The sequence below is a fragment of the Agelaius tricolor genome, unplaced genomic scaffold (genome assembly GCF_023055355.1).
Source record: "Agelaius tricolor isolate 1412-34295 unplaced genomic scaffold, bAgeTri1.0.p SCAF_14, whole genome shotgun sequence".
Classification (NCBI taxonomy): Eukaryota; Metazoa; Chordata; class Aves; order Passeriformes; family Icteridae; genus Agelaius; species Agelaius tricolor.
This window is the reverse complement of record NW_027269274.1, coordinates 12351352-12369292: the sequence shown is the minus strand read 5'-3', so window position 1 is coordinate 12369292 and position 17941 is coordinate 12351352. Positions and strand designations below refer to the sequence as shown.

The window sequence follows — 17941 nt, the reverse complement described above, 5'->3', positions numbered from 1 at the left end:
GATGGCTGTATCTGAATGCAAGGTGGAAACATTTCTTTGCTAGAGGAGATGTAGAAGGAATGCTTGAGTAATGTTTTTAAATTATTTTTAAGGAAAACAAAAGTTCAGAGTCAAGTTTATTACCTACAATATTTATCTCAGACAGTGCAGACTACTTTCATTTCCCATGAAAACATATTTTGTGATATTCAACTAATGCACAAAAAAGGTGTTCATTTTAATAATATCACCAAGGGCTAAAACATTTTAATAATATCACCAAGGGCTAAAATCCTAGTTGTATAGCTGACAGATTGTAAAGATGGTCTATAATAATAATAATACACACTTAACACAAAAGCTTGAGGGTCAGAAAGTATTTGCATGCCCTCTCACAATACAAAAACCTCCAGATGGTTCTTCTCCACTCTAAGTTCCACCTCCTCTGTGAGCCAGCAGAGAGAAGAGGCTGTTGTGGAGCCTGAAGTGTGCCCAGTCAGTCATCCAGCTGGCACAGCAGGGCCACGCCTCTCTTGATCCAGTGCTGCACGGGCTGGTCTGTGCTGAGCCTCAGGGCGATGACGAAGTTTGTGGAGTGCCCCGTGGTGGACAGGACCCCCTTGCGCTCGCTTGTCTTGTAGAGTGGGCACACATAGGCATTGGTCTTCTTTATGTCTGATTTTACAGCTTCAAAAAAAACCCCAAAATAATGCATTACATTCAGCAGATCTAATGGTAGAAACATAATCTACATGCAAATGTTAAGTACTTACAGTAACATCTGTAAAGGTAACTAAAAATGCAAAATTGTTTTGTGAGCAACAGAATAAAATTATCTGGATTTTTCTTGTTGTGTTTTCTTGTGTGGTTTGTTTTGTTCTTAAATCCAACTAACTTCGCTACAATTTATTTTCAGGACTTGATGCCCTCCTGTGATTCTATCAGCTTTTTAATACTCAAAGACACCTTAAAATCTGAATAGTTACCTAGTTAATACATAGCTTACACATGAGTTTTTCACAACTCTACAAGAATTTCCATCTAATTGCCAGAGAATCTAACTGCAATTCAAATCATCTAAGACCCAAGGACAGAACTCTGCAGGAACTCTTTGTGTGCCCAGATTTCTTGCATGGAACTTGTGCAAAGCATAAAATCATGAAGGTCTGAATAAATTCATGCAATCTCAAGAAGAGACACAAGCAAAGAAAGTGGCAAATTTTAATGCTGCCTATTTGCTAACACTTAGGTTGCAGCAGTTGCAGTAGTAAGTCCTGATTTTGTACATAAATAAAAACAAGTATTTACTCCTCTCAATCAAAGAAAACAAGAGTTGTGCAAATTATCTTACTAATAGGAAAGACAGCTATTACAGAGCTAAAAATAACCTGAGCAAACCTTGCTAAATCACTGAAGGTAAAACACTCAGTTTCTGTAAATCTGTGAAAAGTTCTCCTCAGTGATCTTCAGTAAAAAAAGGAAACCACTATTGCAATTTCTCATTGAATAGCTCACACATCAGAGAAATCACACTCACCTGGCTTTATCCAAATGATTGGCATGGCATCAAAGAGCACTTTGGGATACTGCTCAGTTAATATTCCCCTGGAGAGAGACAGCAACAAAGTCATTGTTTGTGGCTTGAGGGGTTTGGTGGGTGTTTGTTGGTTGTTACTTGCTTGTTTGTTTTCATTTCCCCATTTCCATGCATGAAAGAGTACTTAATTTGGTGTGTTATTTCAATAATATGAAAAGTATCACTTAAATTACTTAAACCAGTCTTGCTTGAGCACTGAAAAAAGCTTTCCAGAAGCACAGTAAAACATTTGGCTACTGACTTGGTCCTGTCCCAGCGAGCTCCGTCTAAAAATAATCCATGGATGTAAACACCGTCCTCTGGTGCAGTATCAGCAGTATCCTGAGGAATAACCTGCAGGAAACAAGTGTTACAAGTCATTAAACTCACAGCTCTTTGCTTTTTGAGCTATTATGCCAGCTTTCAGACCAAACCAAACAGAGAGAATAATACAGCAACCCCTCCTTTTCAATGCTACTTTTATATATATCTGTAGAGACAGCAGACTTCTCTGGGTTTGTTAATTACCTTTCTTGTAGGTTACAAAATGAGGCTTTAATTACACAGAAAAAATACACTGGCTAGGCTGCTTCCTTGAGTGGAGTTCTGGGTCCAGTGATAGAATTGCCTTTAATCACTTTGAGAATACCTCTTCCACAGAGGTTATTTAGCCTGCCAGTCCTAACAAATATCTGCCTTCAGATGCAGTCAGTTGCAAAATGAACCTTCCAGTTAGGATTTATTCACTACATGTCACCACAACATCAGGGCTCAGATTAATAAAATATTAGTTTATAATTTATCCATACCTCAAATTCATATCCTAGAAGGTCAATAGGGATCCTGTACTTCCTGGCATAGTTTTGCATGGCTCCAGTTAGGAAAGCTTGAGTAAAATAGAATCCTGAGAGCCAAAAAACAGCAGGCTTCCCTAATTCATACCAATCCTGGAGAGAGGAAAGCAATACATTGAACAACCAGAGAGGAATCCCATACTCTGACTATTTTCTACATAATTGTACTCAGAAAATCTAAACAAAGCCTATCACTCCTTGCCCAATAAAGACAAATTGTATGGAAAAGTAGATTGAACAATTGGCAGCACTGCCACTTGTACATTACCTGTAAAAACTTCAGCCTTGCTAGCAAATCAACAATATAGCTCCCTAATGGTTTTAGACTTGGGTATGAATGCTGTGCCCACTTCTCAGGAACTTTTCCAATAAGGAGACTGCCAGACAGAGCCTCCAGCTCAGCATCCATAACAACCAGTCCTTTAATGGCTTTCTTCAGGTTAATTAGTGTAACGCGAATAGTTCGGATTAAACTAGAATTAAAAAACAAACAATTTTCACACATTCTGCAGGATTTGTTAAACATGACTACGTCACTGGAAAAAAAAGTAAAGGTGGATTATGGAGGCATCTATAGAATTTTTATAGCTTTTAAAATCTATATATCTATATAGATATCTGCACAATAAGCCATGTCTGTAAAGTCATGGATTTGGGCATTAGTGCAGATTTATTTAAGACTACAAACAGTAATAAATTCTTTTGTTATCTCTGATATCCTGATTTTTTTTAAGAGGATAAATTTGGAAATCCAAATGTATCCAGTATATTATGGATGAAGCAAAAAGGTTTTGATTGCAAAAGAAGAGGGTGTGCAATAAGGATAACTTGGAGACTTAAGGCCAGAGAGCATCTGGAAGAAAATTAAGCAGGAGACATGAAGAGAAAAATAGAAAAGAAGGAAGACACGGAAAGACCAGATAGAAGGAATGGACAGGCAGGTGAATATAAGAAAGAAAATTATGAAACAAAGTCAAAAAAGAGATTGAAGACCCAAGGAGAAAAATAAATTCAATTCTAGGTTTGTAGTCTTAGAAGAATAATTGTGAAAATTAGGCATAGGGGAAAAAAGTATTTGAAAAAGGGGGAAAAAATTCAAACAGAAGCACATGAAAAAATTAAGAAACAAAAATATCTCCATTACAGAAAACATTTCATAAACTATAACTGTGCATGTAGAGTTTCTAATGGCTTTACCTTACAGGTCAGAAATATGAGGAAAATAAAATAAAATTAAGGTAATGATGGTGAAAGAGAAAGTGAAGTTTAAAAAGTATATCTATATATTGTCTGCATTCTCTTTTCCCAGCACTTGCTCATACTCCCTTCGTTTCTCTTTCAGTTCATTTTGCCTGCCATCTTGCCTATTATTTTTCTTTACATGTGTCCTATGCTCTGATTCTCCACAAGGAGCAAGGGTGTTTGGATTACTGGTATCACTGCAGGCAATTAGAATGGAACAAAAAAAATATTTCACACACCACAGAGCTTACAGAATATGATTTGCATGAAATATTTTTCTGTGAATGGAATGATTTCTGGTAAATTTAATAAAATAGAACATTCTTACTGGTTAAATCTTTCCATTTCTTGCACCAGCACAGTGTTCATACTTTCTTCATATCTCACAGGATATTTAATTAGGCAACTTTCAATGTCAAAATCCTTTGGAAGCTGTAAATGACAACACATTTGGAAATAATTCCATATATCACTGATTTTACATTAAGGTGTGCAAATGTGAAAATTTGCAGAGCAATAGAAACCACTAAACTTTCTGATTAGTATCTTAGCAATACAGGATTCAGTAGTTCAATCTAAATAAAAATTTGTGGGATTTTAATGTTAATTTAAAAAAAAACACATCAAATTTTTAATATAATGAAAATTTATTAACATATTTCTATTTATTAGTTTTAAATTTGTTCATGTGAATGAATCAACTGTTCTTTCAAGTCCTCTTTGCTCTATTTTCTCTCTTTCTACTGTCTTCTGCCTATTTAATAAAATTAATAAAATTTCTTTCAACTGAAATATAGCTGTGGTCTGTTACAGCCACACAAGCTCTTACTTTCACATTGGACTAAGTTCCTTTCAGAATGCTTTTCTTTCATGATGAAATCTACTTTACAGTGAAGATTCTAGTTAAGGAATTTCTGCTTTGTAAAAAGATATACTGAAGTAATTTATACAATACAATACCTTGCTGAGAATATCATCTGCAATTGCATAAAGAGTGCTGTCACCACCCCCAGAAGTTCCCTGAGAACCTCCTCCTTGTGTTAAAATCAGAGATTCAAAGAGCATCTTAGTTTGCTGAAGATCTTTTGCAATATCCACATTTTCATGCAAGCCAAATACCTCTGGGTGCTGAGTAAAGGGAAGATTCTGGGACAAAAAAGAAAAAAAATGTCTGGGTGACATAAAGCAGGAGGAATCTCATCCAAGGTTTCTTTAAGAAGCCAAGTGAAAAACTTCAGCTGCAGGTGAGTGAGGACCTTAGTAGCAAGTATTTGCAGACAGAATTACTGCTGATAGAGCCACCACTTCTTGCACAGAAAGTAATTTCCAAAGAATCTATGCTACACATCCCCCTATCTATTGAGTGATTCCCTCTCCAAAACATTTGAGATCATGGCAAGGATCATACAGGGATGCAGGCAAGAACCTGAGCACACAATTAATTGTACTTCAAAACTACCTCTTTAAGCCTTTCAGGATTGCTTTCTTGGCACATCAGTGTAACAGTGCAAAATCTTGTTGCTATTTTTACCTTAATAAACTCAATGTACTCCTCGTATGTGCCTTTGGGTGGAGCATAGTAGTTGCCACTGGGAGAAAAGGTGTAGCGAGGATTCTCGATGATGTCTGGGTTATAGAAATCATCCAGCATTGTCAGCAGCAAACGTCTGTCCCAGTCATCTGTCACTCGACCTCCATAGTTACACTCACCAGTCAGGTAAGAGACAGCTTCAAAGGGAACGTGGCTGTACTCATTGATGAATAACTGAAACAGAAATAACAGTGTAGGGGGATAGAATAGAAGAAAATAAAGATAGTGTAGAAAATAATCTTACCCCTAAGGAGTTGCAGCTGGGCCAATTATCAAAGATTAGGAGCAGGCCTGACTTTAACAGGCCACAGCTGTAAGCAATGAGAAGAAGATGCTATAAAAGAGTGGGGTGGCTGACTGAGAAGGGAACTGGAGTCAGTTGGCTGCTTTGTGAAAAAGAAAGAGTTAGTGCTCTGAGGAGTTGCCCATGAGAAACACCAAGAAGGTGTGAAATCTTTGTGATATGGAGGCAGCAGTATGGAACCCCTGCAATAAGATGGCAACGTAAGAGCAGTTCTAGAGACTTGCACTATCTGCTAAATAACAGTGGACCTAACAGAATAAAAGGCTGGAAGCTATAGCATCTGTAAGCTGCAGTTTCTGGAGTTTCCTTCCTAGGTGCTGGAAACTCAAATTCTGAAATCTTATTTTCAGGTAAAAATTATTGTTTAAAATCAAGATGAGTTAAGAGCAAAAGCCTCTTATGAATATCAAAATTACTTAGTCATCCAAGTCATTCTTTAATTATTTACAAGTGGATGGTTTCTCCAGTTCAAACTTTGTAGATGGACGCTTTTCTGCACCAGAAATAAACATGTGTTTCACTTAATTTATCTTTTCATCTTCCTCCAATCTCATTCATTAACTTCTTAGTAGCTTTTTCAAATCTCCAGCCTCAATCAGTTTTAATTCTCCTGACTTTTATACAGTGTGTCTAGAAAAGGTTCAAGGTCAAGTAGTGTTCACTGTCTTGTTTTTGGGAAGGAAAATAGTCTGAGGCTCTGTTAACTACCAGTATACATGTAAAAAAATGTCCTCCTACTAACCACCCTAAAAGGTGACTATCATTGACACATGCTACTTCAAGAACAGTGAGCTCTTGTATGTGACAAACTTAAATTTTATGATATTCACATATATTCATTATATTCCATATGTCTGTAGAAATCTAAATTTTTTATGTCATTTGTAATTTTGAAAATATTTGTAATATGATTGACATTCCTTGCCTTCACAGCTGAAGTCCTGAATATCTATGAACATTTGAGGTAACTTCAGTGTATTGCTCCTTGTGACTCCCAGCTGTGTATTGCAAAATCAGAGTTCAGGAGGTAATCAATGATTTTACCTGCAGCTGTCTGATACTGATCCTCAAGTCAGACTCATTAAATCCATAGGGTATATTCCAACCAAGGGGCCCAAACTTCCTTCTCTCCTGAACAAGAGCATGGAAGAAACAAACTCCAAAGAGTAGTTTCTCCCATACCTTTGAGAAAAGCAAAAGAAAAATGTATTATTAACTAGTCTGCAAGTTCATGGTAGTCTGCAACTTGTGTACTGAGCACCCTTGGATTACCACTCTCCACCCAGCTATAAATCCAGGTCACCACTAAGTACCTTGTGGTTTTTGCCCAGGGAACAAGTGCACACACAGTTCCACAAATGCAAGCACATTTAGCCAGTTCCTCAAGTACCATGATATTCCTTAATGTCCAGGGTAACTGACTTCATAAGAATTCCAATAGCACCAGATATTTCTTTTTAAGGTTCATTAGATAAACAAAAAATACAAATGTATTTTTAAAGCAAGTCCTTAGGTGCAGTCACACCTATGTATATTGATAATTCATATCTCTGATCCCACTGTTTTTCACTTCCTTCACAGGTAATGATTAGCTAAGTTGTTCACCAGGTACCAATAAGATATATGGGCACTGCAATATTTGGTAGCAAGAAAAGGTCTCCTCAGTGCTTATCATGTCAGTAACAACAGACATGCCTTTCTAATCAATGCTCAGAGTCCATTACATTGTGTACTATGTGTGTAGCATGTCAGATTTAATAAAGCCTAAGAAACCATTTAAAATATTGCTACATGAAATTAACTGGCAGAGGTAATTCGTAACTAATTATCTTTATCACTGCAAAACCTAAATTCACAACCACAGTAAAAATTTTAGCTTGTAATTATTCACTGGACAGAAATCTATATATCTGTGGATAAAAAAAAACCTCAAAGTCCAAAATCTTCTCAAGAGACAGGCACATTTACCAGCTCCTTCCCGGGGCATCCAGCAAAGAATTCAGGATCAGAAATAGGATCAGAAAGAAATGACTGAAGTAGGTTTAACCGGAGACCAGTAGGAGGCTCATTTGTCATCTTCACACCATTCTGCAGAATGGTTACTGGAAACTAGAAATAAAAAATAGCAAAGCTGCATTCAAAAGTGTAGAATAGATTCTATATTAACAATATACTATTATTCTGTGGTTTTTTACATTAACAACTATCTCCAAAAAATTCCATTTTAAAGGTCAACAGCTTATAAAAAATTCTCCAAGGCATCAAGAAAGTAAGGCTCTGCTGTAAGTAACAAACCTGTATTTTAAAATGTTTTCTTGGTATTCAACACTTCACAGATAAAATGCAAGACTAATTTTTTTTTATTTATGTGAGAGGAAAAAAACCCCACCTTCTTAATCATATATGCTGGCAGATTGCAGTTTCATTGAGTAGTACACAAAATATTGCACATCACAGTATCAAAATGTATAAATATTCTCATATTTATAATTATTTTAAAATATCCTTTCTTGTTTTAACTATATCTTCAAAGGCTCATTGCATTTCAGAGAAGTTTTTTATCATTCAGGTATACAGAGATTCCCTAAAAATGCCATCAACTTTCCTTTTCCCTAAACAGAGATTATAGGGCCATGCATGTACCTTTGGTGAAGGGTAACTTGTAAGCCAAAGTCTGAATTCTGGGTGACATTTTTCACTGTCAAGCTCCTCACATATTTTCTCCAGCATTGGCATCCAGGAGACAGCTAAATGACAATTTTGTAAACAAACCCATGTTCCCTCTTCCATTCCTGTTTGAATCATTTTTGTAGCTATTGGTCCTTGCCCTTGTCCTAATGAGATGGACTGAAACTTATCTCCTACCATCTCTCTGTCATTTGCCAATTTCAGGAGGCCTTGAACAGAAAGAAGCATAAGATTTTAGCACTCATATATTAAAAAGGAATTATGTCAGAAAAAAAAATTGAAAAACTTTTATTACTATTTTGTTTACATGTACATACAAATTAGCATTTTGAAGGGGCACAGAATTCTACCAGTCTGACACAATGCACTCAAATCTACTCGCAGAAAATGGAAAATAATTCTCACTGTGTATTGAAGGGGAATTTGAGGTGCCTACTTTCTGTGTATACTTACTAGACATGGGATCTGCTCCTGGAGATAGCACAAATATTAAAGGGACTGTAGCAGTTGAATCTAAGTAACTTTTTGCTAGATCAAAAGGTGGTGGCTCTACAAATTTCTTTCCCAGTTTTTCAGTAACAAATGTTGTTATAGCTGGACCAATCTGGTAAAAAAAAAAGCAAATACAAACCATTAATATAGACTTAACTGCAGATCTGACAATGTATTTTATGTCCAAGCCTGCAGACACCTCTCTGGCTTGCAGAGATTTGAGACAAGTCTTGCAGAGTGATCCAAAAGCAAAGGTTTCAGGTTCACCTCTTGTTGACACCTCCCTCCTTATTTTTTCCTTACAAGAGGAATAATAATGTTTTTAGAAAATAAAGAATAGCATACCTTGTATAAATAATATTAAATAACATTAAGACCTTGAGTCAGGCTTTTCCTGATGCGGAGGACAAGCACATTCTCCCTCAGGATATATTAATATCATTATTTTTAATTAATTCAAGGGAGTAGTTTCAATGTGCCTTAAATTCTAACATTGATAGCTCCTAAAGAAAATGCAATACAATTTCCTAAGAGCACCAAAGGCAGAATTTGTTGAAAGTTCATCTTGGTCATTCGAATCAACACATTTTATCTCTTTTTGCCTTAATTATAATTTGCATGAAAACACATGGTATTAGATAACCTGTGTATTTTTTTCAGGCTAATATGTCCTGTCCTCAAGTACATTGAGTGCACCAGGAAACAGCCTAGGCATGAAAAAATATTTCAAGACAGCTAGAACAATGAGAATCCTCCAAAAGATTCATTAAATCACATCAGAAAGAAAGATTTCAGCTGATGCTTGAGGTGTTTGTATTGGTCACTTGAAAAATAAGAACAGCATTTACTTTCTTAATAAATATAATGAAGAACAGATTGATTACTGGAAGAGGCATGGCACAGTCTACAAACACTCCATAACAGATCATTTTACCTTGTCTGGTCTTAAGCACCGAAGAACGATCATCTTCTGTATTTCACTAAATTTATTATTCAACTCTTCTGGTAATGGAAAGTTTTGAGGCTCTTTGCTATCGTACATTTTTTGCCATTCACGTATATTTTCAGAGACATGACTCCTAGAGGAAAAAAAACACAAGTACTATAAATACCTGGAGTCTTTTTTTTAATGTTTATCAAAGGCAAATCACACTGTATTGTCATTTAAGACACTTCATATCTATGTCAGAAAATAATCCTACAGTTGAGCTTCTCCATGCTGAACGGTGAGAAATCTCTTCCCACCATGCTGCTGAGGAGAGATTCCACCTGAAAGGTTCCAAGCTGACAGTAAGTTCTGTCTGTTCCTCCAGACAGCACAGCTTGCACCTTCAGAGGTCTGGGTGAATTTTCTGCCTCCACTAGTTCAGGAAAACACCACACTTTACCTGAAGAAAATTACCAGGAAATTCAAGTAGGAAAAAAAACCTATTTTCCTTCACACAATATGCAGAGTATGTCCTTGGCAATGGGACAACTCTCAGATTATTTAAAGGTGGGATCATCATCCACATTGCTACTTAAACTCCAAAGGGGCTGAAACACAACCTCCAAGAACTTCTGAGAGTAGTGTTACTGCATTCAGATCAAAATGCTCCAAATATTTGCACTCAGTCAGCTCATTTATGGAAGTCTTGTACAGCCATGTTGTCTCCAGAATTTAGTGTTAAATTCTACTTAAACCCACAGTGAAATTGTGCTAAGTTCAGGAGAAGAGAGTTTACCAGAAAAACTCCTTCCCTAGAACTGCAGTGCAATTCTGCTACATCTACCATCTCTGGCTTTCACTGAACCCTTAAAACACTGTTTCTCTACCGTGAAGACATTTCAGAAGAAAAATTTCTTTAGGCAACACCTCAAATAATTTAGAAAAAATAGTTGTATTACATAATGTTATAAATAGTGATCTGACTGATAGGAGTAAGTGAAGCAAACATGATAATGAGAAAAAGGGGCTGGTTTCATCCCCTTTGCATTCTGGCACTGATTTGGAAAACATAGGAAACATTTCTTTCAGCATGTTACATATGTATTGGTCAAAACCAACTCAGGCCAATTCACATCAGTATTTTACCATACCTCAGTCTTTCCATAGCTGGGAATTCACTGGCACGACATAATTCATCCCAGCTCTTATCTGATAGCCAGGATGGATCTGGATTCTTGTGCTCATTCTTGAGACCCACACCTCCAGTTAGTAAGAACATAAACTCTTGATGTTCTATTTCATTATTAGCCCTATATATATAAAAAAATCCAACCAGTAATTGAGATACAATTTTACATAATATAAACAGTGGTTTTAAATTAATCACATTTCATTGCCCTTTAGGGGCAATGCTTCTACTTCAGTAAGAGCTTAGTTCTCAATATTCTATATTCTTAAAAAACTGCATGGGAAAAATGTCTGATCAATGCTAAAGGAAGGGTTTCAAGAGGTAAATCTTACAATCAATAAATTGTTTAGGTTGGAAAAGACCTTTAAGATCCAAGTCCAACCATTAACCCAGCACTGCCAAGCTATCACTAACCCCTGTCCCTCAGTGCCACATCTACACAGCTTTTAAATGCCTCCAGGGATGGTGATTCCACCACTGCCCTGAGCAGCATGTTCCCGTGCTTGACAGCACTTTTGGTGAAGAACTTATTCCTAACACCTGCATTTTTGTTTTTTAAAGTGCAATTATTCCTGGTTTTTAAAGGCTTTGCAGAAAATAATGCATTCTACAATTACAGTACCCTTACAGATTGGCCCAGGAAGAACATCCATGTACAGATGAGTACACACTGCAATTAATTAAGTATGCACATTGTGGTTGTGCAATTTTGAACATATCATTTCTTTCATAATGTATTCAGATAAAATTAGGAAGAGAAAACTAAACAGCTGGTGGAAAGGAGAAGACTGAATCTGAGATCACATGATGTTATGCAAAAGGGTAACAGAGAAGAGAAAAAATGAAAAACAAAGACAAAAACCTAGAAGTTGTTGGCATTACACATTACTGCCTAAGTTTTCTTTCTAAAATGTTTTCTTAAATAACAGAAATTGGTTTTGACGTAAGTAATGTCAAAATGGATGCAGCACTGCCCAGATCCTTTAAAGAATGATTGATCATTGACAAAACTATTGACAAATGGGCACACTTTTTTTTCATAGTGTGTCCTGTAGTGGTGATACATGCACTCACACATTCTTCCATTTTTTAATACTATACATCTTAGAAAGCCCAAGGTACTCATGACCTTACTCCAAAGACATTATTATCAACATGCACAAGAACATTCCATTTCACCAGTACCTGCTTCCACGATAAAATCATTCGTTTCTGTTAGTAAGAGACTTAAAAAAAATGAGCTTACATGAGCAGATTACAGCACAACAGAAACGAGAAGAGCAGCTTGTCTGTTTCAAACAGTGAACGACAGACTTGGCAGTACAGATTGTAGGTGAAGTGGTCATTTAGATACTGAAGCCGCTTCTTCAAAACTTTGGATTTATTACTAAAAAGAAAAGAAGTGATAAACTGAGACTTCAAATTGAATAACATATACAATCCTTAAGAAATCTCATCTGTTTAGGGTTGCAGAGGATTTATATCAGATCCACAGACTCCACAAAATAATATGTTGGAATCAATTTGCCACAGTTAAGTGGTGGCACTCAGTCTTCAAAATGGAGCCTATTTCAGAACCTCACTTCACACTAAGTTACATTCTTAAAAATACTTAAATATATCACATCCTTACAGTTCATAATTTGTTTTAACAGTAAACAGAAAGATAAATTAATTCATTAATAAATCCTATTTTCCTTCAAAATCCTGAATTTAAGGAGGCAAACTGTTTCCAGAACTGTTTCATTCTCTTCTTATGAATAGTTTCCTCCACTATTCATAAGAAGACAACGAAATCCCTTTATTTTCTGCAGAGAGCCCCTCTTTACCTGTCGTGAATGGAGCTGATGTAGAGGCTGACAAACCAGCTGAGGGAGTACTGGTACATGGGGTCGATGTTGGCCAGGTCGGCGATGCTGAAGAAGAGCACGGCCGAGTGCTGCGCCACGGGCCGGTACGCCTCCCGCGACTCCGCAATCTTCAGCTCCGTCTTCTCTGCAATCTGCACAGCAGCAGCAGGGGACAAACAACAGCTTCTAATGGGCTTAATACTCTTCATGTTCTACAAAATGTTACTGCTTAACAGCATTTCTGGAATAGTTCCTTACAGCAATGAAACACCAGAGTAAAGCGACTTTTCTGCTCCAGAAGGCACCAGCCCAGTAGGTAAAACGAGCACTTGGCCCTACCCCAGTGCTGCCTGATCTATTTACCTGCACTGCAGATACACATACTTTAAAACATTTTAAAGACTGAATAAACTACCAGTGAATATTCTAGAACAGATCCAATTTTATTTCTCTTTCCATTTCACAAGTACAGAATTTGCTCTTTGTGCTATGCATCCAAATCAGAGACCTTCTGCTGGCTGCAAATTTTAACATTTAATGTCTCAGTATTATTGAGGGAAGCACACATACGTACTCCTTACCTGCTGTTTCCTTGTGATCTCATTAGCCATGACTTTGGCAGAATCCAAGACCTGGATGGCAGTCTCATCTTCCAGAATATCACCTTCAGATGACTCTAAAGTTTCTAAAATTTTCTTCTCAATTTCTTGTAGATTCTTTTTATTGGCTGCGGACTGAACAATGAGAGCATTTCTTTCCTCTTCTAAATCTGGCCTAATGAAGAAAAACACAAAACCCAAAATCAGTCAATGCTCATCTTGCACTGACTGCAAAAGATGCCCATGAAAATTACTCCCTCTTCCCAGAGGAAGTTATTTATGAATATTCTTTTCAGTTTAAGGAGGTTTACGGTGTTTAACATTTATTTATACTGGTGATTATAGATTTCTTTGCATTACTTCTCCTCAGTACTAAGTACTTGGAAATGATGGTCTAATCTTTAACATCTTAGCATTTTGAAAATGGCAGTGCATCCTACTTTTCCTTTATTGTATCTCTGCTGCCTGAAAAAAACCCACCAAGTGATAGACAGAGCCAGTTTACTGCTGGAACACTCTGTTAGCAAACAGTTTACCCCAGTCACACAGACATGCCTGTCCAAACCAGATACTATTTCTCCATGCCTCTGGGAGGGCTCAGATATGATCCATCATCAGTTTCAGGGGTACTTTGCATTTATTTCATACAAAATTAAAATGAAATCCTCATCATTCTACACCTTTGTCAGGCAGTTCAGTCACATTGAAAAAATAACAGTAATGATTCAAATAATATTTACAAAGTTTTCTAACGTTCAAGGAATATTTCAGGAGAAAATTGCCATGAAAAAACAATGATTTCACATCTGCTATTTTAATTAACTTCTGGACAGTTACCCCTAACACTTCCCTAATAAACTTTTTAAATAATAAAATTTTAATTTAAAGCTGTTACTGAGCAACATTCATACCATGTACTATCCATTATTTTACACAATAAATTAATTTCCCATTTCCTGGGAATTATGCCATAAAAACCTTTAATGACTGTTTACCATAGAGAGAGACTTACCTCTCCTCTGCTACAACAATACCCAGCAGCTGGTCTTCAAGTCCCTCTGGTGTTATCATAAAATTGAGTAATAAAACTTTTGTAGCAAGTTCAGGCATATAGTGTGGATTTCTTAGTTTTGTGGTAATAAAAAACTTGAAATCACTGGAATACTCAATAATGCTGTCCCCAAGCCTGATACACTCCATACCTCCTGAAGTTAAGAAGAGAAACATTAAGAAAACTTATCTACTTCAATTATTCATAGGAAAAAAATGCTTCTGTCATTAAATAAAAGCAAACTTCTCACCAATGACAAATTTCCTGAGAAGTAAAAATTATTAAATATATCTGAGAGTCTGAAAAATTCTGAGAGACCTCAATGAGGTCACTTATCCCTCTCAGCAGATGAAATCAAGTCAATCCTATCACTACAGTACTTCCAATTTGCATATACAAAAAACTAGAGATGCCAACAGAGAGCTGTGGAATTATTCCCAAATATTCTATTCTTACAGACTATTCTTTCATTGAATTACTTGTCTGAAAGAGGAAAGCACAAAGAAAAAAAAGTGTTTGAGCTTTACTTTCCTTTTGTTTTTAACTCTGAACATGAAAAGACAAACTAGGTAAGAAGGAAGGGAAAATATAAATTTCTTTATGTGCACTTTTCTGTCATCTAACAGGAGGAAAAGTTGAAAACCAAATTCATAGCTACTTGTTAAGTACAGTGCAAACTATGCCTTAAGCAAAATGTCTTGACAGCTTTATTTGCTTTATTTGTGCAAAATTTAGCAAATATTATCATCAGACTAAAACACATGAAAATCAACAAACAAAACAATTTCACTGACAATGTTTCCTTCACAGAACTTCTTTAGTCTCCTATAGGGATCTGGAAAAGGTTTTCACATAAAACCATTTTTATGATGGGCAGGAATGACATTTATTAAAAAATAAAACTTCAGACTCTTGTGCAATTACCATTCCCTTACCAGAGGCAGAATTAAGGCAAGAAGAGAGCAATATGAAAAACATCAGGTGGTGCCAGAGACTAGAAACTGAACATTGATGTCCTCTCCTTCAGGGTTCGAAATTAATTCTGCTGTACCTTGTTTAAATGTCTGTTTAAGCAGCAAAGGTTCAAGAGATGGGTCTAATTCTTCTCCAACATTTTCTAGCAGCAGTGGAGTCCCAAACTGAATGCAGTTCTCCACAGTTCTCATATAATCTGTGTCACTGATCTTGATAACATTCAGACGGTTGTCCTTCTCAAAATTCTTGATCCATTTATTTGCTTGACCTTGAGGATCAATCATTAATGGCCTAGAAAACACAGGATAGTTTTCTCAGTGCTTGCAGGCATTTTCCAAAATTTTAAACTATTTTACATGTTTCTGTATTAGACTGTTGAGAAGAAGCGATAAAATTTAATTATGTTATTTTAAGATAACAGTGAATAATGGATGCATAGCTGTTTTACAATAATTTCAAAAGTAATAGAAATAGCTATAAAAGTTGCAAAAAATGTTTAACAATTTTCATAAAATAACCAGAATACAGAATTCTTGTAAATTATTGTTCTACCTCCCCCCTGGAATATAAAGATTCCACTCCTTTTAAAATTATATTGCTCTACAGAAGCTACACCTTTTCCAGATACATTCTTTTTTTTTTTTTTTTTCAAAGTGGGAACTTGCTTGGATTTGAAAATTAAACTTTTTTGTCACCTACCAACGTCTTGAATTGTCAACAATGACCCCATTGTCTACAGAAAATACATCAGTGGGCAAACCAGCAATATTCCAGGCTCTTATTTTTACTGGGTCACCGAGATTCTTGCTCAAAGAGAAATTCTCAGAACAAGGGATTTCTTTCTCCTGAAAAAGAGGGGGGAAAACCCAACAAAATAAATGTTCTTCTTTATTCTGGGTTTCTTTATATCCTTTTTAAATGCTCCTTCAACCAAAAATGACAATGTGCATTTTGTTTTAAGGATCTGAAATAGGTCATGTATAAGGAAAAATCCTGGGGAAAATAAAACCATAATTTCAATAATTAACTATATTTCCCCACTAAATATGTACTCTCCTATCAAATTTTGTAAGATTTGTCCAGTTTTTGGTACATTCATGGAGGGAGGTTTTTTACATAAAGTTATAAATTAAGAAATACATACACAGTTGGAAATACCTAATTAAATCTTCCATTAAGTCAGTACAGTAATCCAGTGCTGATTTGTTACTGTTTCATGCACTTTAAGTGTTTCTAAATCACTTATCAATTATTTATGAATTTATTTGGTTTATGAATTATGGCATTCATATGCCATTAGGGTTAGGCTTAGGGTTAAGTGTAAGGGTTAGGGTTCCTGTGTTGAAAGTGTCCCTTTGCAAACCACACAATTAACCATATAATTAACATGCAAATATTTGATGGTGTAAGTTATGCAATGTTTTACATTACACATAACTGCATTTTAAATTTATTTATTTTATTTAAAGGAAAAATAAACAAAACAATGAGATTTTACTTCAGTAACAATCAAGCCTTACAAAATCAATGACGGTCTCTTGTTTCTAATATGGTATTTTGGAGTAAATTATAGGTGCAGAGTAAATTCACTGATTTAATTAAATTCAAATCTACAAAATATTGGATCAGCAGAATTGATCCCATTGCTTTACCCATGAGGTTTACTAAGCTATCATTAGGTAAATTACAAGGGATTTTTGAAGCCTTTTGCAGTTGTCTCAAAAAACCAAAACATTTATTTAACTCTAAGACAACCTTCTAACCTTGCACAGTTTGCTCCAATCTTTGGTACAGTCTTGTCGAAATCCAGCAGTAAAAGCTCCCAGATATGCTATTACACCAGCTGATATCAGAATATCACCTGTCAGATTATCATATTCCACTTGAAGATCACATGCAGCTTGATTCCATCTATGACAAGCAGAAAAAAGTCATACTGAAACCTCCACATTAATGATATTGATGTTAAAAACCAACTTGGTTTTGTTCATCTTAGCTAAGAATAGGTGAAAAATATGAAAACCTCATTCATGTATTCTATTCTCATTTTGAAGAGATTTCTGCTACAATTCTCCCAGTGTTGCTGCCCATATTTTTATGCTACAAACAACTAGGAATATTTCAAGGTGCAGGACATTTTTTAGTGTTACAGTCCTCAGACAGAAACACAGCATTAAAGGCTTAGAGAACATAATTTCAAGTTCTATTTCTACAGTGGTTGTTTTATCTCACATTTGAACTTTAAACTGACCTTGTTTTCTCTCCACCAAGGCCTCCAATCAACTTCTCTGCTCGTTCCAGTTTTTTAGCACACAGATCAACCTGGAATTCCAAACGAGCCTTTTCTTCTGTCTTTTCAGCGAAGGTTTTTTCCAAAGCAGCCAAACGGCCTTCAACTTCTGCAAGTTCTCCTCTCTTTTGATTCAACAGCTCCATTGTCACTGCCAAGGACTCCTCTGCCACTTTTAAACGTTCTTTTTTGGGTTCAATCTCCTATTCAATTACAACCAATCCACAAATGCTTTAGTACATTTGTGTAACTTTATTAGTAAGTACAATGCTTAGGGTGAATACACGGAGCAAAGGAAGATTCCATTGCACCAAGGGGCAAGGACCAAAACCA

General features: G+C 36.0%; 1 protein-coding gene across 1 annotated transcript in view; it reads right to left on the bottom strand.

Moving 5' to 3' along the window:
• Window positions 1-103: 103 nt before the first annotated feature.
• DNAH12 (dynein axonemal heavy chain 12) overlaps window positions 104-17941 on the bottom strand; it is a 59336-nt gene continuing 41498 nt past the window's right edge. Inside the window, exons 53-74 of the mRNA XM_071439747.1 lie at window positions 17570-17811; window positions 17082-17229; window positions 16018-16163; window positions 15395-15609; window positions 14305-14497; window positions 13275-13467; window positions 12673-12845; window positions 12090-12230; window positions 10806-10964; window positions 9661-9805; window positions 8688-8838; window positions 8190-8443; window positions 7515-7655; window positions 6591-6728; window positions 5183-5416; window positions 4612-4797; window positions 3980-4083; window positions 2678-2882; window positions 2365-2502; window positions 1818-1909; window positions 1517-1584; window positions 104-666 (exon numbers count right to left, since the gene is read on the bottom strand). Coding sequence (XP_071295848.1) covers window positions 476-666; window positions 1517-1584; window positions 1818-1909; window positions 2365-2502; window positions 2678-2882; window positions 3980-4083; window positions 4612-4797; window positions 5183-5416; window positions 6591-6728; window positions 7515-7655; window positions 8190-8443; window positions 8688-8838; window positions 9661-9805; window positions 10806-10964; window positions 12090-12230; window positions 12673-12845; window positions 13275-13467; window positions 14305-14497; window positions 15395-15609; window positions 16018-16163; window positions 17082-17229; window positions 17570-17811 — 3657 coding nt within the window. The 3' untranslated portion in view covers window positions 104-475. The remainder of the gene's footprint in view (window positions 667-1516; window positions 1585-1817; window positions 1910-2364; window positions 2503-2677; window positions 2883-3979; window positions 4084-4611; window positions 4798-5182; window positions 5417-6590; window positions 6729-7514; window positions 7656-8189; window positions 8444-8687; window positions 8839-9660; window positions 9806-10805; window positions 10965-12089; window positions 12231-12672; window positions 12846-13274; window positions 13468-14304; window positions 14498-15394; window positions 15610-16017; window positions 16164-17081; window positions 17230-17569; window positions 17812-17941) is intronic.